Genomic DNA, 27,761 nt, shown 5'->3' on the forward strand with positions numbered 1-27,761 from the left:
AGAGAGGGAGACACAGAATCTGAAACAGGCTCCAGGCTCTGAGCTGTCAACACAGAGCCCAACGCGGGGCTCGAACCCACAAACCGTGAGATCATGACCTGAGCTGAAGTCAGTTGCCCAATCAACTGAGCCACCCAGGCGCCCCTAACTAAACTCATATTTAAATGGTATTTTCTGGATTACAAACTATTTTCTCATTTGATCTTAAGAGCAACCCATTAAGTAGACAGACCCATTATTGTTGTTATCCCCATTATACAGTCTTTCAGTTTTTAATTTAGCAGCACCTTTGAGATGTCCTCAGCCACACACTTCACTTCTGGACAAAGTAAGGGCATCAGTTCTAGATACTGGTCTCCTTTTCTCCCTCCATTCTTATGCTTCTGTAATCCCATTACCTTTAACTCTGTGTGTTAGTGCGGTGTTAGTCTTTTTTGTTTGGTTGGTTTTTGCCTTGCTCCAGAAAGATTTGGGGAAGCTTAGTTACAGCAAATGGATGATTATTGAAAGAATTAGGTGCCTACTTGGGATTTGGCACACAATAGGTGCTCAATAAATACTGGCTCCTTCCTCACTTGCCTCTTCTCAGTATTAAAATGAGATCAGTGGCCATGGAGAAGGGTAAGATAAGAGGGAGCCTGCATAGGAAATAATTCGATTTTACGGAAGAAGAAGGGTAAAAAATCTGGTATCCGTTAAATTAGCCTTGGGATCGTGGGAAAAGGGGGGCCAAAAAATGAGGTGGGAGGAAAGCTAGAAAACAGAAGGTGAGAATTTGTACAGAGAATTGAGAAGAGTGAGGTCTGAATTTGATGATAACCTTGTAACGAAGCCAGGAAACCCTAGTTTTGGTTGCAGAATTGCTGTCAAAATTCCCAGTCTTTAGATGGCTCTTGATGATGATGCTTCTGATCGGCAGAAGTTCCAAGATACCAAGGGAAACATATTTGGTACTCATGGCCTGATTTCTTTGTGGGGGGAAAAGGGGAAAAGAATATGAATTAAAGAGGAGGATAGACCTATTTTCACATCCTGGCTATGCCATTCATCAGCGTGATCTTGGACATTATCCTTTAAAATTCAATGCCTTCATCTATGAAATGAAGGCAGTACCCTCTACCGCCTAGAAAAAAAACCCACTTGAGCGTGGCTTAAGCCAATTAGAGTTCTTTTCCTGACGTGAAATTCTGAGTGGGTTGTTGGCCTTATTTCATCTGCTATATGATGCCAGCGGGAGCCCATGCTCTTTCAGAGGTTCTACTCCACCATCCTCAGCATGTTGTCCATTCGTCCTCATGCCTGGTGCCTCTCGTTGCAGAATGGCTGCTGCGGCTCCAGATATCATGCCCATATCCTTCTCCACTATTCCTCTTACATCAGGGAAACAATGGTCCTGCCATACTCCTCCCCTGCTTCCTGTTAGCAAATTTCTGTTCAGGCCTGACTAAAATTGGATTCCATTTTAATCTTTAGCAGCACAGAATGCTGGGAAAGCTAGCACAGAATTGTCTTGATGGCTAAAATCATGATCTGTTGCCGTGGGCTGGTTACATTGTCCTCCCTAAACAAAACTGCCCCAAGAAGGAAGGGGCCATCAATAATAGGTAAACCGTTAACAGTATTTGACATATTCCTTTTTCCTACTCTCTGCTGGGTTTCATGTGCTTTTAACTCCTGTTGTTGCACTTGACTCCCTTCATATCTTGATGCTTGTCTTTTTACAGGGCCTTTCCTCTATACTCGCGCCCCATGTGTGTAAGAAACATATATACTGTGTAAGTGTCTGTGTGTGTGTGTGTGTGTGTGTGAGAGAGAGAGAGAGAGAGAGAGAGAGAGAGAGAGAGAGAGTAGTGATCATGTCATTTTAGCCCTCTGTCTGAGTCCAGGATTCATGCAGACATACTGGAGTTTTGTGCAGACCAGCTCCCACGGGCTGGGTCAACTTTCTCCCGGTAAACTAGAATTCTGCAAAGACTGAGTTGGAGGACATGTGCCTTTGTAATTGCAAGGGAACTCTGTGAAACAGTGCCCTCCATGTGCCCTCCCAGGTGCTTATCAAACAGTCAGCAATGGGTTCTGGGTTTCTCTTTTATGACTTGGAACCAGATGCTTCCTTTGCAAAAGAAAAGAGCCTGGTTTTGCTGAGCTTGAGTCAACAGAGTTCAGAGAACAGGAAAATGAGTTGATTGGCCCCGCTACGTGAACTGTGAGGCGAGAAGGCAATACAGGTGGTTTTGCCCCCTTTCCCCAAAGCCGCCGCATGCGAAAACTCCCATGCCCCAGGAATTTGCTTTACCAAATGTTTCTGAGCTCTAAAAAATAGGCTTTCACATTTAGGAGGGGTTCCTTTGGGACACAGGCTTTCCCAGGCTTTCTAATGAGCCTGAGACCTTGAAGGTCCCACTGACATACACAGTCTTAAGGCCGGTAGCCTGTTGTCTAAAGTGAGATTTTCAAAGATCTAAAGTGAGTCCTCAGTGATTCTTCCTGTCCACTTTTCTCACACCCACTTGTTTACCTTCCTGTTTGTTTATTGAGGATGGAGGCACATTCTTTTATCAGTGGCCTCTCTTTTTGAGATCTAGCCTTTCAATGGAGCCTATTCACTGAGCTACATTCCACCGCACACGCCTCCCCAAAATATTTGCATGAGAATTTTTCCTTAGGCTTCACATTGCTTCCTTTACAGCAGAGATGAAATAACTTAGCACTTCTAATTAGCTTTCCACTTTCCAAATGCTTTACACATTAACTAATGAATCACAGGAGCCTGTGATAAGCTGGAGCCCTGTGTTGGGGCTGGGACACTGGGTTAGGACAGGCTGTCCTAGCCCTGTGTTCCTTGCCCTCACGCCCTCCCTTCCCGGAGTCTGAATGTGTTGGGATAACGGAGCTGCAGCCCAGGCATGAACTTGAAGAGCAACCTCAGCCCCCGACAGTGCTGCCTTAATGAAGTAGAACGTGCTCAGTGCTCCCTTCCAAGGCAGGATAGGCCAAGTGAATGTATCTGTCCTGTTGCCTTGAGTAGTTGGGGGAAATTTAAGGCCAGCTCTCATGGCACACAGCTCCTGCCTCTCTCATTTACAATCCCCCTTCCATGGATCCCTGGCCATTATGGGGCGGGGGTGGGGGGTGGGGAAGGAGTGGTACTGGGGAGATGGAAGGACCGTATGATAGAAAATTCTAGTAAGGAAACTGACTGTAGTAGGGACCTGTGCATCTTGGTAGACTAGGAGTCAAAATACTTGGATGCCTAGCTTATCTCCCCCACTCATGAGCATGTGATTAATCTTGGGGACAGGGGGAAAAAAAAACTCAGAATTTACTGAGCACCTACTATATTCTTGGTACCACACTAGGCTTGAAGAGGGCCATTGAGATGCGTGTGTGTGTGTGTGTGTGTGTGTGTGTGCGCGCGTGCGTGTCCAGTCCCTTCCACACCTTCTCACAGACGTCTAGAGAGAAAAGTAAACAAACTATAGTGAAGTATGATAAATGAAAAAGTTGAAGTATGTATGATCCATAAGGAGTACACAGAGTAGGTAATTAACTCTGGAGAGAAGCAGGGGAGTCGTGGAAGCTATTCTAAAGGAGGTGACACATGGTTTTGAAGGAGACAGACATACCCGGTAGGTACAACATTCCATTCCAGGCACATGCAAAAGAGTAGTAGTGTGTGTTTGGAGAGCTTTACTCTGTTTGGCATACCTGTCCATGTAAGTGGCAGAGAATGTTGAATAATGAGGCTGGGAAGTTAGGATCTGGTCATGAATAAATACATAACTTCAAACAATGGGAAGGCAACTGGACTTCATTCTGTGGAGGGTAGGAAGCAGGTGAAGGACACAGTGGGATCTCTGCATGTGAAGAAACGTTAACCTAGATTGCTTTAACACTCATTAGGTACAGGATTTTACAGATCATAGTAGTTTGAAGACCCATGATCAGGAGGTACCCTCCTCTCCTGGGCAGTATCATACAGTAGAGAAGACATCAGCTTTGGAGTCAGACAGACTTGATACTGATTTATCTCAGTACGTGACTGCTGTGAGTTGAATTGTGTCGTTCCCCCTTTCCTCCCACCCCTACCCCTTCCCTGCCAAAGTTCATAGGTTGAAACCCTGGGCCCCACTGCAATGGTTTTTGAAGGTGGGGACTTTGGGAGGTAGGTTTAGATGAGAGTTGGGTGTCACGATGCGATTAATGCCGGTGTAAGAAGAGAGTTTGCTCTCTTTCTGCCACCCAAGAGCTCAGTGAGAAGGCAGCCATCTGCAAGCCAGAAAGAGGACCGTCAGGTACAAATCAGGTACAGATCAGCTGGAACCTTGATGCTGGACTTCTCAGCCTCCAGAAGCATGAGAAAATAAAGCCACCCAGTTTATATTTTGTTATAGCAGTCTGAGACTAGTATAGTGATTTGGGGGTAGTTTTGAGCCTTTCTGAATCTTACATGTCACATTTATAAAATTATAAATTGCTTCCTGCATTCCACTTAGAGTTTTATGAAGATTCAATATGGTTAGATTGTAAGACCCCCCCAGTACCCCCCTGGCACACAGAAAGCTGATATGTGCTGTTGCTGCATATTCACCCCTTAGAACTGAACCTCTCTCAGCTCCAGAGGTCAGGCAGGATGCATCTCATTCATCTTTAGGACCCGGGACCTGTGATTGCCAGTAGAAACCCAGAAATGTTAATATGGCAAAACTCCCAGAGGTAATCTGGTCATTTTCCCCCTAAGCTGAGTTTCTTCTCCCCCTGCCCCATCCTTCTACGTCCGTTTTCCATAAGTTGTGCCATTAATTCTCTCATTAGCTAGTGGAATGATATTTATTTATTAAGAACATACTTAGCATACTCCCAAGGAGCAAGTTAAAGCTCAGCTAACAGCTGCAGTTTCTGGTTGGGAGGCAAAATACGCGGAGGAATGCATACGGAGAGTTTCTTTGTATGTTATAATTTCATATTAAAAAACTATTAAACTTTATGCTGGATGAGGGAGAGAAGAAAAAAAAATCCCAGTGCAAAAACAAGTTATGAACCTAGGAGCACAGTTTCTGAATGTTTATTTTGTCAGATACACAGCTGACATGATTAGTTCTAATGGGGTGGTGATCCTCATTGAATTGCAGATCCGCGTGAGTGACTGAAATACCGCAGGGACCTAAATAAGTCGTGCATACGGTATTACTTAGGCTGCATCCTTTAGCCAAGTTGAAGGCTTCTTTTTCTGTCCCTTCTCAACACACACATGCATGCACACACACATGCACACGCACATGCACACAGGCACACCGTGTATGCATTTATGTCTTCCAGAAACTCCACAAAGAGCACTAATTACCTATCCAGAACAACGCTGACTTGCCTTTGCTGACTTCTCCCCCTTGCCCTCTGCCACCCAAGCACACCCCAACCCCCTACCTCCACTCTCCCCTGCAGATAATGGTGTATCAGATCAGTCTGCTTTGCTGCTGCATAAGACCCAGATCAATTTATTGACTCTGTCAGAGTGGCTGTTACAGTAATTGTTACAAGAGAAGAATGGAAAGTGAGAACACATCCACATGAAAAATAAAAATGACGTTTTGTTCTTTCCTGCCCCCCTTTGCTTTTTTTTGCTTTTTTTTCTTTTTTTTCCTTTTCTTTCTTTCTTTTTTCTTTTTTGCCTCATAGATCTTTATGTGTTTACACAGCAGAGAGCACTTTACTTAAATTAATCAGCCCCTTCTACATTATTAATTGTGACAGTTAGGGTGCTACATGACAGGAAGAGTATTATGGGAAAGCATTGATCTCATTCAGATGGTGTGGACCTGAGCAGGTTTGGTATTCCTTCCCTTATCTCGCTGCTTTGGGGTCCCATCAACTCACATTTCCGTGATTGACAACACAGAACGCCTCCCATCAATACAATTGATTTTGTTGAAAAAGGACAGGGAACATTTTTCAGCTGGAGATAGATGAATTACCGTGATGGCAAAAGAGAACATTTCAGAAATCTTTCAGTTTAGAAATCCAAATTGGGAACTAAAGTACTATTATCATCCCAAACACACGCCTAATTTTTACCCTCACAAAAATAATAGTACGAGAGGAAACTTACTACAAGTGAAAAATAGAGGTAGTTGAGGCCAACCATAAACCTGAAGATATAATAGCTATTTTTTAAAGGCTATCTGCTGATTTTTTGTGGGAAAATTTTTGGCTAAGTGCACATCTTTGAAAGACATTTCATTAAAGTTCAACTTTCATGGCTTATACCTGTAGACCCTAACATAAATCCTAGGTGAATGGACAAAAGTGAGTGGGTGTCATTTGTGACCTGGAAATAAAAGGTCAACCATTGGATTTATAGCTTTTTTAGTGAAAAGAACATAAAGATTCCTGCCAACTGGAGTCAATCCATATTTTAATGTTTCCTAGTTAAGATTATAAAATCAAGGGATTAGGATCATGCTGTTCAGTGAAGGTCAAAAATTAAATGTGGTGGGCTAAGTGTCATTCCCATGGGGCAGAAGTTAATATTTCAAAAACCATTTCTACCACTGGCAGTCAAGAAATGAATTGTCCATGGTCATTAACCAAGGTAAGGGGAATCCCACTATCATTACTACATTTAATGATAATTATTACACTAATCAACTATATTGTTAAATTACTCTGCTGTTCTCCTATAATGTCCCTGAACAGTGATAGTGGATTGATTGCTATCAAATAATTCGCATATGCAGTTGTGAACAAGTCAGGATGGAAGATCATGTATGAAGGCTTCCCTGTGGGAAAAGAAGTGGTGGCTATTTTATGGATATAAGAGTGACAACATAGAATCTTATGCTGCATATAACACTCTTCTAAGACCGAGAATCTGTGACATTGCAGACCCGTTATTAAGTATGATTCACCAGAACAGAAAGTTTTAAATACAAAACATGAAATGCATTTCTTTTTATCATGTGTAACTTTTCTATTTCACATTTTTGCATGTGCTGCTACCCTGTCTGCCTTTTTTTTTTTTTTCTTTTTAGGAAAAAAAAAATTCATTTGTCACATCATTTCCTTGAAACCTCACATTTTTAGAAGTCTGGGCTCCATCCACTTTGGGTTTTTATTAAGCAAGAAGAAAAGTTATTTGAATATCTTGAGAGAATGACTCAGACACCTATACCCCATACCATTTTCAAATCCGTTTTAAGATGCCAGTATCTTTCGAAGTCATAGAAATATAGCATATGGAAGCTGGTAATTTCCTTAAAGATGATCTACTCTAGATGCCCTCATTTTCCAGATACAACTTTAAGTGCATTTTGGAATAAAGTGTGTATCATTGTGATCAAACGGCACCTCCAAATAAGAGACCCAAAGCCCAGGGAGGTGGAAATACTTCCAAGGGCACATGGCCAATCAGAGGCAAAGTGGAACTGAGATGCAGGGTATCTGACACCAGGGAGGAAAGGGACTGGTAGTTTAACATGTGCCTTAGGAAATGGGTACACGGTTCCTCTGTTACAAAGGTGTTTTATAAAAGCCCAATATCCGTTAAACTGACCCAAGTGCGTTGGAATCCTCAGGAACAAAAAAGCACGCGGTTCACAAGTCTACCTCACGGAATGTATCTTCATAGACCGCCGTGTGTGTGTGTATTGTGCGTACGTGGGTGAGGGTGGGTGGGCATTAAACCTGCATTTCTGTCTGTGCTCCTGGATTGCTTCTGCTTGCACATTTTTCTAACTTTTGTCCTTCACAGTATAGACAAAGGTTAAAATTCCCATCTACCTTCACAGGCAAACACTTTAAAGTGCTTCCGCGGGAGGCAGAGTAGGGAGGACCTTTGATTTAAAGTTCAACATTTACATTTGTAATTTTGACTAATTTCTGTGCTCGCATTAATTAAATTGAAATTGTTTAATTAGAATAAAAGTAAAATTGATCATTAGGATTAATTTAACCTGATAGGCTTTGTGTGCCTTTCTAGACAAATATTATGAAATATAGAGATAATGAAGCAGTGAGAGGTATAATTTCACATCTTATAATGATTTTAATATCTGCCAGTTGTTCTCTCTGGTATCTGGATAGCTCTGAATGTTGCTATTTGTTACATCATTACCATCCAGCGAGGGCCATGCTGTATCTCACAGTTGGCCTCTTCCCAAATATTTTTTCCTGTTGAAGTCTAAAGATGTACCAGGTTCTCTTCACCCCACCCTCCTAAACACATCACTCTTCCCCTTTCCCAACCCCCACCATCTTCCAGGAAGGCTGTTCCGCCTGGCTCTTCCCCTGGGCCTTGCATCACAATGACCTTTGTAGACCAAGAACTGTGGCTTGCTCTCTGTTTCTTAAAGAAAACTGTAGAAGAATAAGGCTACTCCTTTACCAGCGTCCATTCAAAGCATTGGATATGCATCAGAACATGGATTCAGCATCCATTCAAAAACATTACCTTTGCATCCACTACAGACACACTAATGAATGTACAGCTTTTTGAACTATCAAGTCAACTATCAAATTATTTTATCTTCAAAACAATTAAGGTCCACATTGGTAAATTAAATCCTCAGGAAAATCTGCACACCATCTTGAGTTTAAAATTCCTCCCATCCACCATGTTGCCAGAGTAACTTAAAAAAAAAACAAAAAACAAAAAAAAACACACACACCAGTGACATTAGCAATTGTGCTTAATTTGTTTCCTATAGAGACCTTGAACAGCAGATTGCAAAGGGCAGTGTAGAGTGAGTCAAAATTAGATACTTATAAAAAAGGAAAAAGAAACAAAAAACTAGGCAAAAGAAAGAGCATGATTCTCAGTAATCTGTGGTTGACTGACCGATGAGATTAGTGGAGACTGTCTCAGATGCAAATTATCATCTTTCTGCAAATTGGCCAGTCTTTCCTGGCCAACGTTTGAAAAAACTCTCAAGGTTGTAAGCCCAGGTTCCACTCAGTCACCATAAGTAAACCGCCGCCCGAAAGGACACTACTTTTACCATCCATTTCTTCAGACTATCATCTACATGATTCCACTTTTATTCATGTGCTTATCCAAAAGAAGAAACTTCTTATTTTCATAGCAAAGAGTTTTATTTAGAAGCTTACTCACATTTAATGTGGTTTTAGAAAATCCTTAATGTTTCTCAGCATTCAACCTAGTCTAAGTTCAGGAGATTGAGGGAAAAGAGTATATGGCTAGCATACTCATGCTATTACCGTATTTATTCAAGAAAAACGACTACCCATCATTGTACTAGGCCAAGCGGAGCAGTGGCCTGGCATATAAAGATGAGGTTTCTGTCTTCCCCATGTCAGAAAAGAATACCATAAAAAAAAAAAAAAAAAGCATCGGTTCTGCATAGTCTAGTTAAGACACACAGCACTTTCATATATTATTTCATTTTATTCTCACAACCACATGCCAGGAAGGTGGTCTTAATTCTTTTCTCACAAGGCACAAACTGAGGCACAGACTCATCGTGGACTCTTAGGCCATGCACCCTCAGCCAGGTAGATTCTTCTCTAACCACCACCTCCCCCCAGCAGCGCTTACCCTTGAACTATTGGACTCCTCACGTACCACTCTGCAGGGAGGCAGCTGCTGAAGCTGGGGACACCAGGACCTGCAGTGACACTGGATGTGCTCACCTGTCAAGAAAGGAGCATTCCAGTGTAAAGAGATGCTGTGAAGTAACCCTGAGGCCCTGCATCATTGGTGTATTACTCCTATACCTACTTTCTTGCTAGATAAATTCAGAGGGAAGTTGAGTGGCAGAGTGCATGGTGCTGTTTCTCCGGTTCTCTTTTCATTTCTGCCCGTGAAGACCATGGCTGCTTTCTCTGAACTCCCGGACTTAACCTTGACTCCACTCAGTCACGAAATCAGCTCTCTCCAGGTCGGTTCCATATGATAGCATTTAGAATCCCCACTTCAACTCCTCCTGGTTCCAAACCCAAAAGAGCTATTTCTTCCTCTCTAGTGTACCTTTATTGCCTGAAAAATCCCCGAGATCTTTTTGACCTGAAAAGCCCCTTCTGGGCTGGCACATTCATCTTCCTAACACTCTTTATCTTCATTTTCAAGGCAGAAAAACAGTTTAAGCAAACCCTAGTTTTTATATTTGAAGGGAATACACATGCATTGAGAATGCTGAAAATGATCGCCAAGAAATTCGAAGCCATGGCTATGGAATTCTAGAACATACATCTAGAATCTGTTACTTAGTTTTTAACTGGAACGTTAACTTGAAAGCCTTATAGAGGAAATTAAGAGGATACAGTTAGTTCTCCCGGCCCCTGTCTTGTTGTCTTTCTTTCTCTCTTTCTTTGACTTTATAACAGATCCGAGGAAACTTTTAATACTCACTAACGCTGTGCTGCCCAGTCTCAGAGTCTGAAATGCCTGAGAAAGCAGTACAGATTCCAACTGTAAAACATTCCTTCACCAAGCCTTGGAAACTGGTGCACTGAGGCTGGCAGAGCTCAGAGGGAGCACATGTAAATGAGGCTCACTTATAAACTCCTGAGGAGTGTTTTATTTAGTTCAAACCTGAACTTGAACTCATAAACATGTTCCTGAAGAACAACACCGAGAGGCTGATGGAGTACAACGGGAAGCCATATTTTAGCTCAGACAATTCACTTCTCTAAAAGAAAGAAAAATCTTCTATTTTTTTAACTCAGTGCCTTTAAGATAGCTAAAGTGGTATTAGCTGCAAGATTTTTGTGATTGCAGAATCCAGCAAAAGTTAGTAGGTATCACTTGAAACTACCACCATTCATGCAAAATGAACGATAGGATCTCCTATCTGTATAGTGATTTAGCAAGAAAAAAAAGGATATTTAGAGAGCCAATGAACACAGGAGTGCCTAGGTGGCTCAGTTGGTTGGGTGACCGACTTCGGCTGGCAGTTTGTGAGTTCAAGCCCCGCGTTGGGCTCTGTGCTGACAGCTCAGAGCCTGGAGTCTGCTTCGGATTCTGTGTTTCCCCCCCTCTCTCTGCCCCTCCCTGCTCACGCTCTGTGTCTCTCTGTCTCTCAATAATAAATAAATGTTAAAAAAAAAAAAAAGTTAAAAAGCCAATGAACATAGAACAGTCCAATGTGTAATTGGTTTCATTAAAATATAATAAAATGATAGTGGAATGTACAGCTGTTCTTGATTAGCACTGTGTGCATAAGTTGTGGGTTTGTTCCTGAGTGTCAGTTACTGGACGAGCCCTACCAGGTAGAATTTATCTGAACACAAAGTAGGTGATTTTGTTTCCATGGCTTGATTGTATAAACACATGCTTAAATCTGTCTTCAGTAATCTTTGCTTGGGAGATCTCCACCCTCTCTAAAGTCATGACTAAAAAGATAAAAATGAATCCAATTTTTCTATGTTAGTGTAATATTACCTCTCTCTAAGAAGCATAGACTCCTGACAGGGAAGCCAGGTAGCACTGCCAGTCATATATATCATGTCTATGTCCAAGCCATTGAAAAGACCCTTCACACAGAGTGTTAACGTTGTGGGACTTTGTTCAACACTCCCCCACCTCCCACCCCAGCCCCACCAAGAGGCTTCCCACTCACCTCCCTGAGAAATATTCAGGAAGAATCGAATTGTTTGTAGTAATGAATATTGCTCAGTTGTAAATTTAATCTACAAATTTAGAAGGAAATAAATCTGAACATAAAAAGCATTTGCTGTTTCAGCATTAAAAAAAAAAAAAAAAGTACTGTCATTTGAAACTGCCAACTCCCCCATGTGGGTTTGTTTTGCAAGTCACGTCTTAACAAAGACAAGTTGTGTTGCCATAAAACCCTAAATCCCACCACATTTTCAGAAGGAGGAGGAAAGCATTGTTCACTGATCCCTGGTGTGTGCTTTCGGGGATACCACATGGAGCTTTGACTGGGCTCGGGGAAACCATTCCATTTCTATCGAGGATAGTTGGCCCAGAGGAAGCCTTGACCCCACCCCATGCCATCCAGATCCCAGCAACGCCTCCCGTGATGATGCTGCTTGCGCTTGGGACCGGCATTTCAAAGTCATTTAGGCCAGTATTTCAAAGTTTTGTCTTTTTATGTTTGTTATTTCCTGCCCCAAATGCTGAGATAACTGGTATACCCAGGCCCGTTTTGCAGATAAGTTAAGTTGGACCCCCTAAGTCACAGAGGCTAGAAGTTAAGTCTCTGGCATTTTCCATGGCCAAGCTCACTCCAGCCTCAATGAGGGACATGAGCAGTTTTACCCCAGCATCCCATCCACACTGTGAATGAGGAAAAGATAAGTCCTGGAACCAGTGAAATCGAAACGCAGGCGTTCCTGGAAGGTAAAGAAAGTTTAGGAATGGGATTTTTGTGAGTATGATCAGAGCGGCCTCCTTGTGTGCCAAAGTCCCAGGGCAACCAGCGACCGGAGTGGGGGGGGCTCCCGATTCACAGTCCTGTGAGTGAGGAGGTGTATCTCCCCAGCCCCTCTTTCCTCGTGAATCAGAGAACTAAGATGCCTCAGCCTCCTCCACCTTCTGTCCCAAATCTGCTTCTGAGCCTCGTTTCTTTGGCTCACTCCAGAAGCCCTCCACTCCAGCTGCCAGGCGGGGTGGTCGTGGTTGCAGCTGACTGAGCTCTTCTTCGAGGCCTTTCTTAATCCAGTGAATGGAGTAGGAAGGACTGTTGGTTTGTGTGGACTTTGGGAGAGGAGGGGTCTGCCCTCATTCCTGTGGGGGGCTCAAACCCAGGTGGAGAGGGAGAGAAAGAGACTGGCTGGAGGGGTGGGAAGGGGGCCGGAAATGGGGCTGGAAAGGACAGGAGGAAGGAGCCTGGACAGTGAATGGAGGGCGCTTAAAAGGGGTGGGAAGCAAAGACCTGTGCTCTGGGCCTTCGCAGTTGGTGCCAGCTGGGGTGGAAAGGTGCAAAGGTGGCAGATGCCATCCAGTGCCTAAAAGGGGCTTCTTGGCTGAAAAGGTTAGTTTGGGAATTCGTTCCTGGCAAAGAACCAGATCCTGTCATCCTATTGCAGGATAGCTCTGCGAGAATTTTTGTAATAACTGGACTACTTTTCGCTTTAATGTTATTTTTCCCCTTTCCAGACTTTCTCTACCTGCACAATCCCAACACCAAATCTACATGATAGATGCGCTGTGAACCTGAGCGGTGTTTGGGAAGGTCTTTTCCGCTCTGGGGGAAGAGCAGGAGCAGAGAAGCACTGGGTGGAATGATTATTACAATGTGGCCACGCTCTGCTGAGCTCTGACCTCCACTCCCACGCCTCTCTTTTTAAACAAGAAAGGTTACCTCCCCCGGCCACCATTGGGCCAGCCCCAAGTGTGACTGTCTGTGCTTGTTAGACAACAGGCATTTAATTAAAGTTGGAATCTGATGTGTAGAAAACATACATTTTTTTCATTTCATAGCTCCCTAGGAAATCATATTCTCTCTGCCTTCCCTACTGTACTCAACTCTCTCTGCCACCAAAAAACAAAAAACAAAAAAAACAAAAAAAAAAAAAAAAAGAAGAAGAAAAGAAAAGGAAAAAAAAAAAGACTAGAGGAAAGATGATCTTAAAACTGAAAATCAAAAATCACGAAAGGGTAGCTTGCCTTCTCTATTTTTGCCTTTGGGGCAGACATTAGCCAATAATAAAGCCTGTATTGTATCTTCAAACCAGAGCCAGTTTTTTAATGGCAAACTTCCCACATGCAAAAGGGTTTGTCCCATTTCAGGGCATTAAAACACAACGTTTAATGAATCTGTAACTAAAATCTTTCATCTTTCCTCTGTGCGGTAAAAGGGCTTGCCTTAATGCTTTCTGATATTTGGGTTGGACTTCGTAGACTCAAAAAAAGAAAGAAAGAATGAAAGAATGGAAGGAAGGAAGAAAGGAAGGAAGGAAGGAAGGAAGGAAAGAGAAAGAAAGGAAGGAAGGAAGGAAAGAGAAAAAGAAAGAAAGAAAAAAAGAAAGAGAAAGAAAGAGGAAGGAAGGAAGAAAAGAGAAAGAAAGAAAGAGAGAGGAAGGAAGGAAGGAGAAAGAAAGAAAAAGAGAGAGGAAGGAAGGAATGAAGGAAGGAAGGAAGGAAGGAGAAAGAAAGAAAGAAAGAGAGAGAGGAAGGAAGGAAGGAAGGAAGGAAGGAAGGAAGGAAGGAAGGAAGGAAGAAAAGAGAAAAAGGAAGGAAGGAAGAAAGGAAGGAAGGAAGGAAGGAAAGAAAAAAGAGAAAAGAACAAACTGTAAACACCAGGCCCTCCTGAAAATAAATCGCGAAGCGCCCTTGTCACTGCGTTTCCGAGGCAGAGCCATCCATCCGGGCACTGTCTGGGCTCCACCCAGAAAATCCGGCGGTGCTAACCCAGCCAAACAGATAGGAACTCTGGACGATTTCATCGGGTCGTTGTCCCCTTAATCTCCACGCTGCACCTCAGATCTCAAGCAGCTTCCGTGGCGCGGGCTCACTTTAATGGATAGAATCTATTTTTCATGAAAAAGCAGGAAATAAGCTGTCTCTTTCATAAAAAGATTTACAAAATGTAATCATTGTTGAAATATTCCCTTTGAACTGCCGTGTCCACGGGGGTCTCCGGCTCCCAGAGTCGTGCTTCATTAGAACCCCCTCACAAGCGGCTCCAGAAGGCAGGTACACTGGTGGTGCCCGGCTTTGATGTCTTGAATGAATGAAAGAAAAGCACAATAAAAAAGAGCTGTTGATCAAGCATAAAATACTCTTTAAGCTGACAGAATAGCAGCGTTAACACACCCTAAGCTGCTTTTAGTTTTTCCCTTTTTTCCTCACATTTTCCTGTGCTTTGTGTACAGTGGGGGTTTGTATTTTATAAGAAGTCTCTGATCTATGTAGTATGCCGTTCGCTAACAAAAACCAAAATAGGATTGTTTCTGTCCCACTTGGTTGCCTGACTACTCCCTCCCTCCCCGCCTCCCCTCTCCCCCGCTCACCCCCAACTTCCAAGGCGTGCAGTTGAGCCTTGCAAGGCAAGGGCCCAAATGCCTTTCATAAACTTGAGCCAATTCCTTTTGTGTGGTTGGTTTCGCTGTTCTGATTTTAATACCGCAATTAAAGACAGATTTTTATTTTCTCAAGAACTTTCTCTTGCAACTGGGGAAATGGAACTGATGCAGCTGCTACTTTTAACTAAGAAATTATATCATTAAATGAGAGAAAAACGCCTTGTCGGGCCATGACTTTCCAAGGGAACCAGTCCTCCTTGCATCTCACGTGGACCTTCGGGCCTGTCCACATGCTACAGTTAGAGAATCCAGTTACCCTGGCGTTCTGGTTTTCTGTGCTTGCCTCTGTCCAGGCATTAGCTCATCTAATCCCCATAAAAACTGATAAAGTTGTTATCTCCATTTCATGGAGTCTAAAACCAAGATTGGGGAATGCTAACTCGCCTAAGATGATTTAACTAGTACATAATGGTGCGTACTAGTTAAATGATGAGGTTCTGCTAACTCAGCCTCCAGGGCCCCAGCTCTACCACAATGCGGACCAGCCCTCCAGGAAGTCCGCAGAGCAAATGTGAGTGGGCCCGAGTGCCGTTGTTAATTCAGAAGTCTTTGGTTTCGTGAGGTAAAAGATTCCTCAGATGAAAATGTAAAGGGGGGGGGGGGGCGGCAAAAACAAAAACAAAAAACATTACTTGATGGTGAGGCAAACACTAGGGCAAGTTGGAATACAGCGAAAGATTTAGACTTTGGAACAACGGTCGGAATAACTGGATTGTGTACGTACTCTCAAGGTTTGGAGGTGCCGGATGGCTCATTGGGTAAAAAGATTAGTGTTTTCCCGTCTTGAGGTTTGAACCAAACAGAGGTCTTGGCCGGGAGCAGCACGGTCACTCTCCAGGGAGCGGTGGTTTGGACAACTCCTCTGTGCTTGTAGTAAGTAGGCAGCAGTCCATGTTACAAAACTATTGCACATGCTACTGACGCAGTTGGCCACAGTTGGTCCCACTGCAGCAGCTCTTTAGTCAGAAATGCCTGGGGCGGCGTGTGGAGACCTGTTCCTCTCTCTCAGGAGAGCGCCTGTCATTTGGGGAGGCATGGCCATGTGATGTGAGCACGGATATGGCACAGCCATGCTAGAAGTCATCCATCTAAATGCCCTGTTGGGGTAACTGATACCAGGCTTCCAGAACCTCTAAGATAGCTCGCCCCTTCCTTCCTTCCTTCCTTCCTTCCTTCCTTCCTTCCTTCCTTCCTTCCTTCTTTCCTTGACAGTATTTAGTAAGTGCCTACTCTGTGCCAGCCACTGGGCAAGACACTGGGGATGCCGCAGTCAAGAATGTATCCATTTTCTTGGGGAGAAAACAGGTAATTAAAGCTCAGTGACTATGACAGAGGTAAACCCCGGGACGAAAGGCCTCGAGAAAGACCCCTTGGAAGAAGGGATGCTAATCTGAGAACGCAAGAGCTAGCAAGTGTTAGCCAAGCCAAGGAGAGGGGGACAGCCCGTGCCAAGGCCCAGCAGGGAGAAAGCATTTGGCTTTGGGGGATCTGGAAGAAGTTTAACACAGCACAAGTGTTGAGTACAAGCAGCGAAAAGATAAGGCCACAAAGGTAAGTGGGGCCAATCACGGCCCATTAATGTTTTAACAGTTTCCTGTACAATAAACAAGTCTTGGTTTAGCGTTATTGAAAACAGGTTTTCTTTAATTAACAAAATCAGACAAGAAAAATGACAGCAGGGATCAAAGCCCATGGCTGGCGATACCAATAACTGACACCTGTGTACAGCATGGCACCTTTTTCAGAAGAAACCAGTGTGAAAATCTGACTTCCTCTCCTGTAATGCAGAATGGCCCTCACGGCAACCCTCTGGGGGCCCCAGGACAGAGACCAGCTTACTTCAAATCCCACAGCTAGTTAAGGGAAAAAGTAGGACTCAATCCTGGGTCCCTGGGACATTGGATGCTCAGCCTCATCCGTTGATATTAAGTTGATAAAGATCCTACTGTGAGAACAGCAATGAAAGCTATAGAAGGCTGCAATTCATGCCTTCTTTCTGCACAACGTCTCGAGGAGTCTCCCCCCAGAGCCTAGTGTACATAGCACCGAGCACACATTAGGCCCCTAGTGCTTGTGGATTGAGGGAAGAAGTGCTCCAAAATGGTGTCTACTGATGTGAGAAACTCAGAAGGTGGTCCATTTCTGTTGTCTTGAAAGGGGGCGGGGGAGCTACCGGGCTTTTGGCTGATTTGCCGAGGGCAACTCATTTGGGCTAAACTTGGGCTTTTTGCTCCTCCAAACAAGAGCAGGAAACCAAAAATGACTAACTGGATGAGTGTGACCCCGCAGAGATACAGCACTTCCTCAAGAGAAGAGTCAAAATGGTGACCACAACTCATGTGGTCCTGGTTGGTAGCGTCCTCTTTGGGGCTGATGAACAGGCGGGCCTGCCCGCGGGGCGGGGACAGAGGCCCCCCTGTATCCGCATGTCTCCTTTTTATGTGTGTGAATGTCCTTAAATAACCCACCTTGTGTGGAGAAGAAAACGAGGCGTCACACCCAGTTCTGGATTCCACATTAACAGCCTCCTTCCGCAGCGTTCAACTTTGCCCTTGAGGCCTTTTGTTTAACTTTTTAATTTGAAAAACAGATTCTGCTGCGTCACAGTCTGTTCCACCCTCCCCATCCACACCCCCTGCACCCTCCCTTTTTTTGTTGGTTTTTTTTTTTTTTTGGTTAAAGTAAAATATTAGCTATCTCAAAGAGACTTGTATTTCCTTTTGTTGTTAAGATATACATCCTGCCCTCTTAGTGAGAAGAGTCTATAAAAGGCCTTTAAAAAAAAGTTGTTATTCACATTAGAATGTTTGTCGTTCACTAAGGAGTTGAGTCTTCTTCAACCATGTCTCGGGCCACCTCATGACCAAAGTTTGGAAGAGTTTCCTAATTGCTCCCCGTGGGGCATAAGGAAGGAGAGAGCCTGGCACTGCCAGAGGGTGCCAACTGCTATTTCAGCCTTCCTGTTTAGGATGCAGCCGGATAGATATTGTTTATGGCTCATAAAACCTGACTACTGTGAGTATTCCAGAATCCCAGCAGAATGGGATTCCAACTTTCATGGAGCTGTAAATTAAGGGGCGGGAAGTGTGATAAAACTCCTTAGAGAACGCTGAAAAAAAAAATTTTTTTTTTCGCGCTGCAATGGTTAAATGAAATTTTATAAGCACATTCAGCGTGGAGCTGTTTTGCATTACATGAGTTGAATACCTTAGAGACGCCACATCTGCAGGCACTTTATTAAATCCTTAGTCAGCACTTTCCAACCTGATGAGATTACTTCTTCATTTGACTGGAGAAAAGGAAAGCTGAGCTCCGGTCCTGGACTGCAGGTTTCTTTTGATGTTTCACCTTGAACACTGAGAGAGGACAATTACCCTCCCCCGCCATTTCGCCCCCCCACCCCCCAGCACATCCCAAACTGTAGAAATTGTGAGTGTAGCAGGGTAATTTTACTTAACTAGCGCCTCTGTGGGAGTTGTGGATTTACGGACCTCCAAAACAACTAGAGCTGAAAGTCCCTGAGGAAAAAATAGATCAAAGCTCTGTGTTTACTTCCTTAATGTAAATGTATCAAGATAACATCATCCTATATTGTATTGTAATATTGGAACTCGCTGCAGATAAGGGACAGAGAGATTCCTTTGTAGTCCATCTGGATACAGTAGGTTAGATTAAGGGCATATAAAGTATGAAGGCAGAAACCATATAAAATATAAGCTTGCATCAGTACATATCTGAAGACCATTTTTTGACTCTCCATCAATGAACTTTGTTTAGTGTGGCACCATTTTCCTGGTGATTTTTTGCTACCCAACCCCAACAATTTAACAACCTCAGACTGTTTTTTATATTTTGCTTGTACGACCCAAGAAGAAAATGCGCAGAGTCATTCTTCAAGTGATATTTTGAAACTGGCACTGCTTGCATAATAGATTTGCTAACAAAATATCACAAGAGAAAAGCAGGCTTTTCCACACACTGTCTTGTCCATTTGATGTTAGTAGTAGTTCATGGAAGTTTCTAAAAATCAGGCGGCTTATACATGTGCAGTTATAACATTCCTCATAAAGGAATTAGGAATGTCTCAGTTACAAACAGATCATGAGAAAATAATTCAGTGAAATGGATACGTTTTTTGATTATGATTATAACTGTTTATCTGCTATCTCTGCAAAGGAATGATTTAATCAAAAAGACCTAATTTCCGCGCCCCCCCCCCCCCCCCGCCGAAAAAGAACTTCAAAAACCAAAAAAATAACAAAAAACAAATTCCCTGTATGGCTCCCCTAAAGGATTGACTTCCCATTTGGGGAAAGCCTTGGTCAAGTAGCTGGGTTCATTGTCATGAAGATTAGTGTGATGTTGAAATAAGTACTAATGGTCAAATTACAGGAGTGAAAAAGTTTAAGAATAGGTTTTGGTTTGGGCCTGAAAGGGTTAATTAAGTTTTTTTCACGGGTTATTAAAGACCCCCAACCCATGTCTTCAGGAGTCATATTGACACCACACCACAGGGCAACTCGCTTCTCTATTGACATGTTGCTGGTCAGAGCACAATAGCCTTCTGTGTCTGAAAATCATTGCTAAAATCATCTCAAGGAAAAAAAAAAAAAGTTTGAAAGCTCTAACGTTAGACAAAAGCCCAAGAGCTGCAGTGCGCAGCTCAAAAACCCGGAGTCAGCAACTTCTATTGATTAAAAACTAACCTTTAAAGTAACTCTGAGAGTGTGTGGTTAGCATTTAAATTTAAACATGTCATGAGTTGATTTGTGTTACTGAATACCAACTCAGAAGGAGTAACATTCACATCACATTTTTTTTTTCTAATTCCCTTAAGCAGCTAAAGTATTTCATGAAATGTCAATAGGGCAAAAAGAAAAAGTTGGGGGGGGGGGGCAATGCTAGGCCTTGTAGTTTTCTTTCCCATGCAAATATTCACACACACACACACCCCCACCAAAGAAAAGTATGGAGAGTGAAACACAATAATTAGTCCTTTGTCTAACTTTCCCAAGTGCCAGAGAAAGACAGATTAATTAAATATACAACAGTGTTGGTTTTTGGAGTGGGGGTCTTGCTTGCTGTGTAGGTCATAAATTAGGCAGAATAAATACTTCAATGTGTTTGCAGTGGGCCTGCTACGTCAGAGCCACTGGAAGGTTGGTGGGAGGAGAACGGAGGGTTTCTTGCTAATGATAGTCACGTCTGGGTCTGTCTGGTTGCTCTTAGCAACCAGACATGATGTAACACCAGGATGAACTTGAACTTGGGGGACTTGAAAAGAGAACAATAGACCAGAGCAATCAATAAAGCCTATTTCAGTGAAGGATTACAGAGCTGCTCTGGGGTAACCTTGTCGGCAAGGCACACACTGAATAGTAAGATGTGTGAAGAAACTTTTTTTTTTTTTTTTTTTTTTTGCTTTGCTTTTTAAGAGAAGTGCAGAGGCATTGCAGATTTTTGTAGCACTCTGAGGTTGTGTCCAGAAACCGTGGTATGGAAAACTGCTCCCCCTGCTGACTCCCTGGGTCCCCGATGTTTGCTTCAAGAGCTACTATGCAGTGTCAGAATGAAGAAGGCTGGGATTTCACAACTGACTTAGAAAGTGTGAGAACAGAAAATCTGTAAGCGTGATTTGACGCACCCAAACTTTGAGACTGTTTTGTTGACGAGAGAATGCAGCTGCAGCGTGAGTCCATCAGCTACTAGGAGAGACCTACTAAAAATACGGTTTGGGGGCTCGCCTGCCCTCTCTTCTCTTCCCCCCTCTTCTTCCTTTTGTCCAGTTGGATTTAGGCCGTGTATTTGCCAGGATGATTTCCTTTCGGGACACAAGAGGCTATATTGTGTTCCCTCAAAGCATGTGGTCAAAGAAGAACATCGAAAAGTACCCAGGATGAGTCGTTTTACGGTTTAGGCTTAGGTGTTTCGAGTCCTCTGGAAATCAAAGGTAGCTTGTGTGACCAGGAAATCTCATACCCACCTCCATGTAGCTATCACTTTGCCATTTATCCCTGGTATCAGAGTCCTTAATTCACCTAATTGAATCTCCTGGGCACCGATGAACCTCCATTGGACTGAATCAACTCAAATGTACCCCCTTTCTGAGAGTGCCAACTCAGTGATTTTCACAGGCATTCACTGTTGCTGGAAGTTGATGATTTTGCTGTGAATGATGATGAATATGGTGAACTTGGCAGGGTATCACCAGAGAAAAGTTGGCGAAAGCCACGTGCTTCTCTATTTCACTTGAGAAACTGACTCTGATATTAGACCATAACTGGTCACTTTGTGTAGGCAACAGAGAAAGAAACTCCAGCATATAAAGTGATGTATCACCAGACTGTTGTCCAAAGCTCATCACCTGAGGATTTTTGGAAAGGTAACTGGTAACAGGGCCCAGCAGGCATATGGAAGGCTCTAAATAAATGCTGAATGAGCAAAAGCATGAACACAGGCTATGCAGTGGCCTCGTTTTTGTCATTTGGACATCATGGCAGCTAATAGGGTGCGGTCTTGATATCACTTGATTGTTATCTGTCATTTTTGAAAATATTATTTTAGAAATAGTGAGCTGAAAGCATTTCGTGTCATAAAATCCACCTCATGCACATATAAGGAGACGGGGTATAAAAGAGGTGCAGTGACTTGCCTAAATACGCAGGACTCTTGGTACGCCACTTTTTCTAATTCACCTCCACTTATTTTTGTATCACTATTGACCATCTGTACCTGTTAAAAGAATGTCACAATACCATCTTCAGTGCCTACATCTCATTGAAAAGGAGATGTGCTAGAACTACCCTGGGATCCAGCTATCGCACTACTGGGTATTTACCCAAAATGTACAAAAACTCTGCATCAAAGGGATACATGTGCCCCTATGTTTATAGCAGCATTATTTACAATAGCCAAAATATAGGAGCAGCCCAACTGTCCATCACTTGATGAATGGATGAAGAATGTGTGTATATGCGTGTGCACGCACACACACACACACACACACACACACACACACACACACACTGAAATACTATTCAGCCATAAAAAAGAATGAAATCTTCCATTTACAATGACATGGATGGAGCTAGAAAGTATAATGCTAAGTGAAATAAGTGAGAGACAAGTACTATATGATTTCACTCGTGTGTGGAATTTAAGAAACAAAGCAAACAAGCAAAGGGGGGGGGAAAGAGACAAACCCAGAAACAGACTCTGAACTAGAGAATAAACTGATAGTTACCAGAGGGGAGGTGGGTAGGAATGGAAGAAATAGGTGACGGGGATTAAGGAGTGCACCTGTCATGATGAGTACCAGGTGATTAAAATAAAACGTAAATAACTAAAAAGAGGGAATATTAAAAAAAAAAAAAGATGTGAAAATCATCAAAATAGACCTTGATCAGCCCGTGAAACCTCTCCCCTCACCCATTGTCCATTCATTGAACACTTTTTTGTTGAGAACCTTCTACTCCAGGCACTGCTGGGCACTGAAGACTCAGTGACCAGGTGATTGAGCTCCGTGCCCTCCTGTAGACTGCCATATATATACATATATATATACATATATATATATATATATACATATATATATATATATGTATATATATATATATGACACACAAATACTTTATTTTTAAGACACATTCAGAATGTTGGCAAACCTCAATGAAGACATTGAGTTTTGTTTTGTTTTTAATTTTTTTTTTTAACGTTTATTTATTTTGGAGACAGAGAGAGACAGAGCATGAACGGGCGAGGGTCAGAGAGAGAGGGAGACACAGAATCTGAAACAGGCTCCAGGCTCTGAGCTGTCAGCACAGAGCCCGACGCGGGGCTCGAACTCACGGACCGCGAGATCATGACCTGAGCCGAAGTCAGCCGCTTAACCGACTGAGCCACCCAGGCGCCCCGACATTGAGTTTTAACATCAGAGGAATAAGATCAGCTTCAGTGACTCAATATTTACTACTGTTTGTCAATCCTCTACTTCCCCAGAAAATTCCGCCCCCCTTCCTCCCCTTCATTCCTGATACAGATCCCAATTTCTTGGTTGGAAGGGCAACTTCTAAAATACGTTACTTTCCAAATTGTACCCCTAATCACTCTCTTCCTTTTGTCTTCCAGTCCTGGTACCTGGGATAAAAGTCGCAGCGTCCCACCATCCACCAGACAGACCACCTGACCCCTTCTCAACTCTGTAACATGGACGCATCCTCAACCCAGCGCGGTTACAACTTCACTGTCAGTGGAAGGGGAGAATCAAATCAACTTGTACATGGAAACAGCGAGCATTATGGTCAAACAGCAAAGGCCATAACCTTTTGGGATTTTTTTTTTAAATACTTTAGGGACTGTTGTAATTTTCTCATATGGTGCTGGAAATGGTTGGGCTTTGTAACACGTGGAGTGTTCCCGTGGTAGCGTGAGCATTAGGTGATGTGGCTAGCGGAGGTCTACCCTTGCTCACTGACTTCCCGTTGTAACACACTTTCCTTACGGAGCCTGGCTGTTTCACAGTATTTCATGAATTTACCCACACAGGTGTGAGCCTCCTTGAGTCATCGGGAGGCACATGGAGAACTAAATCTTTTGTAGTAGCTGAGATCTGCAATATATAACTTACGGGACAGTCAAAGGGCAATGTTTTTCTGTAACATATTGGAGAAAGAAAATGCAGTTATGTTCCTTTTTTATTTTTTCTTTTAGTTTGGTTTTGGTTCAGCAGTCAGCAGTTAAATATATAACATGGCCCACAAGGACAGTGAATCCACTCACGTTGCAGAACAATTCCGAAATGACAAACTACTACTACTATTCAGTTTTTTAAAAGTTGTGAAATGCTGCACTTACATTTAAAAAAAAAAACATTTTTTCAACAATTTCAACAATGACACACAAATTCACGTGGAAATGGGGAAGATGGTCTGTTTTGACAGAAACTGACAGGAATCAATCAAAACAATCGAATTTTGAAATGAGTAAAGTGCAATTTCATTGGATAGCTAAATATCTTTGTAAGATAGAGATTGTTGAAAATTCTATTTTTGTTTTTCAAGTCCTTCCACCCCAGGACTCTAAATTATTGGGGTAAAAAAACAGCCTTGCAAGAAAAAGGGGAGCTATTTTTGCTTTTTATGTTTTTTATTGTTAAACTTGTATCCCTTTAAAAACTGAAGGAAAATTAAAAAAAAAAAAAACAAAAAACAAATCTAATGGTGCTTTTACCACGATATGTTAACTACATTAAATGCTAATTAATTATTTTCTGTTATCAAAGCACATAACTAAAATGAAATCATGGTATCTGTTAATTTTATAAGCTAGAAGTCACTATAATGGATTATGCCAATTCTGAAAATTTTTACATGTATCCAGCAACATAGGATTTATCAGTTATCAGACACTTCATTGTACCAGAGATTGTCCAGAACTTTTAAAGACCTTTGCGCCCCTGAACTGGGCTATGGGAAAATAATAATAATAATGATGATGATGATAAAACCAATACTGACACAAATGCTGGTGCCCATTCAGATCAAGGGTACCTGTTAGGGAAAAAAAAAAAAGTTTGCACCCCCAAATGTCCTGTATCTTATGTAAACACACACACACACACACACACACACACACACACGCGCACACACAAACACACACACAAAGAAAACAACAAAAAAACATACAAAAAAAAGTGCAAGTGATTTTTCTACCAGACAGCGAAGCACCCCTTTGCTTCCCATGCAACTTCAAGAAGGTTTCCTATACTATACATATATATACGTTCTGGTTGGCAAGCCCTGCTGATCAGAGAAAGTCTCTGCATGTTCTAGTGTTAGTAACTAATTTTTATATAGTTAATGTAGGATAAAGTAGAGTGCATTAAGACACAATATTGTAATCCCTACTCTAGGCACTTGCCTTTAAACTATGTTTTTCAGCCCTTCAGAAGGGTTCTACTACTGTCCTATACAATCAAGTAACTGAAATTCTTGGGAAGACACTTTGCTCCTCATCTTTCCCCCGAAACAATGTTGTTTTGTTTTGTTTTTTTTCCTTAATTTGCACGAAAACAAAAATTCCATATCAATGTGCCTTGCCCTGGATAGCGATTATTTGTGGAATTGTTGCACATATGCTCCTCTATTGAAAGGGGTTTTTCCCTAGTCAAGCATTTGGAGACACTTTTTGTAAATGTGACTTTTATGTCAGCCATCGTCAGTTTCAACATCTAGAACTAAATAGAAAGTTAGTTGTTCCGCAGATAGGAGTAGTCTTTATTGTCCTCTGTGGTCAGTGGCAGTGCTATTCTGAGATCTGTAGATGGCTTAGAATATCAGTATTTTGGATGTTGCTGCATTTTACAATTTATTTGGAGTCTTCCTTTATTTTCCCCCCAGATATATGAAAATATGCAATACCTGCTTATATCGTGTAGAAAAGCTTAGCGATTATTAATTTTTCTTTTATTTTTTTTATTTGACCAAAGTCGGTGCTGCACTTGACGCAGTGTGTTTTAGGTGTTTGTCTTTGTACTTTTTTTGTGATTTTTGAATGCACGTGCGCAGGAAGGGCTCCTCTTAGAGAAGCAGTCAAACTGTGAAGCACTAAGCTGACCCTGCTTCAAGCAATTTTGTTTTTACAACTGTTCCTTTCACAAGCAAGCCTTAAAAAAAAAAAAAAAGACAACTTCCTTTTTCTTCAGCTCCCACACCCCATTTTTCTTAGCAGACCGCAGTCAATCCACATTCAATAAAAAGGATATAATGCCCATTTTTATATGCACGTTTTTAAACTTCCAAGTTCTGAAAATTGTTTACTGGTTATCTCTATTTAAGGAAAAAAAAATAAAATAAAACATTTTGGATTTTCATATGTGTCTGATAAGTGGTTGAATAGTCGTTTGACGCTCTTGTGTGGTGTGGTTGTCAGTATATGGTGTCACTTCCTATAGCCAGCCAGCATAATTCGCCTTCCCCGATAGCACTTAGCTGGGCATTACTTTCTTATGACATATGTGCACTAAAAAAAAGAAAAAAGAAAAAAAAAAAAAAGAAAAAAAATAGCAGCTTTCAGTGCTTCACAGTGAAGGGAAAAAAAGCCTAGACAAACATTTTGTCAGAACCTTTGCTATAAGCCAAGGTATTACCAGTAAATTGGTTGTATATACAATAAAATTGCACCCTTTTTTTAAAACAAAACAAACTAAGCAATAGTTTGGGCAGTTTTAGTTGTTTCTAGTGAGCATGTTGTAGTCATGACTGCAAAGAGAGAGGATAAACTGCCCGCTCAGAAGATATGTAATTTGTATTGTTGTATAGTTTTATTGATTACACTGATTTATTCTACCCTATTTTATAATGCAGGACTTTTGTAATGTTGTTTAAATGAGGAAACATTTCTGTCAAATTAGCCTAGTGAAATTTCTGATTGTCCATTATAAAGGCAGCGTTCATAGAATTGCTTTTCTTTCTTTCCCGCCCCCCGCCCTCCTCCCCCCCTCGGGAACTGGATTTAAGTTTAAAACTTTCCTGTTTCCTTTTTTTTTTTGTAAGTATTTAAATACAGTTATTTTTTTTTTCTCTCAATGGTATAGCATATTCCTATGCTTGAGAAGTATAGGTCTACTGAAAAACCATTGTAAATGGACGTTACAGGTATGCTGTATTTTTGAAGGTATTTTGTTGTATTCAGTTTGATGAAGCTAAAATTAGGGAACTCTGAACAGATTTGCAGGAAAAAAAAATGTTTTAAAGGCTTTAAAACATTAAGGAGGCAGTCTAGGGTGATAACGAACAGGGGTTAAGTATTAAATACACTAAGTTACATTTTTGTTCATGTTTCATTGTCCAGAAAGCAGCAGGAAACTAGTTCAGTTGTGATCAAGCAGGAAAAAAGAAACACCAACAAGCTGAGTGTTTACCTTTTAGATGAAAGCCAAGCGAAGATGTTTGAGGAAGACTTTGCTACCTGGGGTGTGTAGACTGACAGGCTGAGGGCTGGCCCAGTGGAAAGGCCCCGCCCTTGATTCTGAGACACATTTGAATTTTTTCTCTCCCATCAAATGGCATTAACAATATTGGCAAAGAGAAGTCCCTCAAATCACTCTCCACGTTTTTTTCTTTGGGAACTGAAGTCAGAGGCACAAACACTAAATCTGATCATTTTTCTATATGCTTTTTTTTTTTTCTTCCTGGCCCATCCCCTGCCACTAAAATGCTCCTTTTCTGATCATTCACGGGCAGAGGCCCTCTCCCTAATGCCACTCTATCCATCCCAGAGCCTTTCACTTTGCTTTGAGGTTCGGGCAAACTTTTCTGTTTCTTCACATCCTGGCATGGCCTCTATTGGTGTCAGCTCCTCCCCGCCCCCACCCCTGCAAGCCCACGACAACAAGAAAGTACACTTCCCCAAGCTTGCATCCTTCATTCTCTGACAGCCCAAGTGTAAGGGAACCCCGACTTTCCAGAGTCATGGTGTTCATTCAGCCCACAGCAATATGCAAAACCCATCCCTCAAAAAGCTTGTCTTTTACTTTTCAAACCGTTATCCCCCTACACCTTGAATTCTGTAGTTACAGCATCATCAAGTATTTACAAAATCTGGATTAAGAAAAACATTTTTTCCCTTGTGATTTTTTTTGGGGGGGGGTGGGAGGGGAGGGATTTCTAAGAATGTCGTTTAATGTACTTTGCATCATGTCTCTGGAAATATCTTTTTGTCCATAATGGTGGTGGTCTCTCTCTCTCTCTCTCTCTCTC

General features: G+C 42.2%; 1 protein-coding gene across 11 annotated transcripts in view; it reads left to right on the forward strand.

Moving 5' to 3' along the window:
• Positions 1-26,760, forward strand: part of NFIA (nuclear factor I A) — a 372,067-nt gene extending 345,307 nt beyond the window's left edge. For 3 of the 11 annotated variants that reach the window (XM_042951895.1, XM_042951898.1, XM_042951899.1), the window contains one exon: positions 23,131-26,760. In XM_042951895.1, coding sequence (XP_042807829.1) covers positions 23,131-23,148 — 18 coding nt within the window. In that variant the 3' untranslated portion in view covers positions 23,149-26,760. Of the gene's footprint in view, positions 1-1,473; positions 1,783-9,744; positions 10,857-23,130 lie in introns of those variants that run through there. The other 8 variants (XM_042951888.1, XM_042951889.1, XM_042951893.1 and 5 more) reach the window with 7 other exon arrangements.
• The last annotated feature ends 1,001 nt before the right edge of the window (positions 26,761-27,761 follow it).

The sequence above is a fragment of the Panthera leo genome, chromosome C1 (assembly GCF_018350215.1).
Source record: "Panthera leo isolate Ple1 chromosome C1, P.leo_Ple1_pat1.1, whole genome shotgun sequence".
Lineage (NCBI taxonomy): Eukaryota > Metazoa > Chordata > Mammalia > Carnivora > Felidae > Panthera > Panthera leo.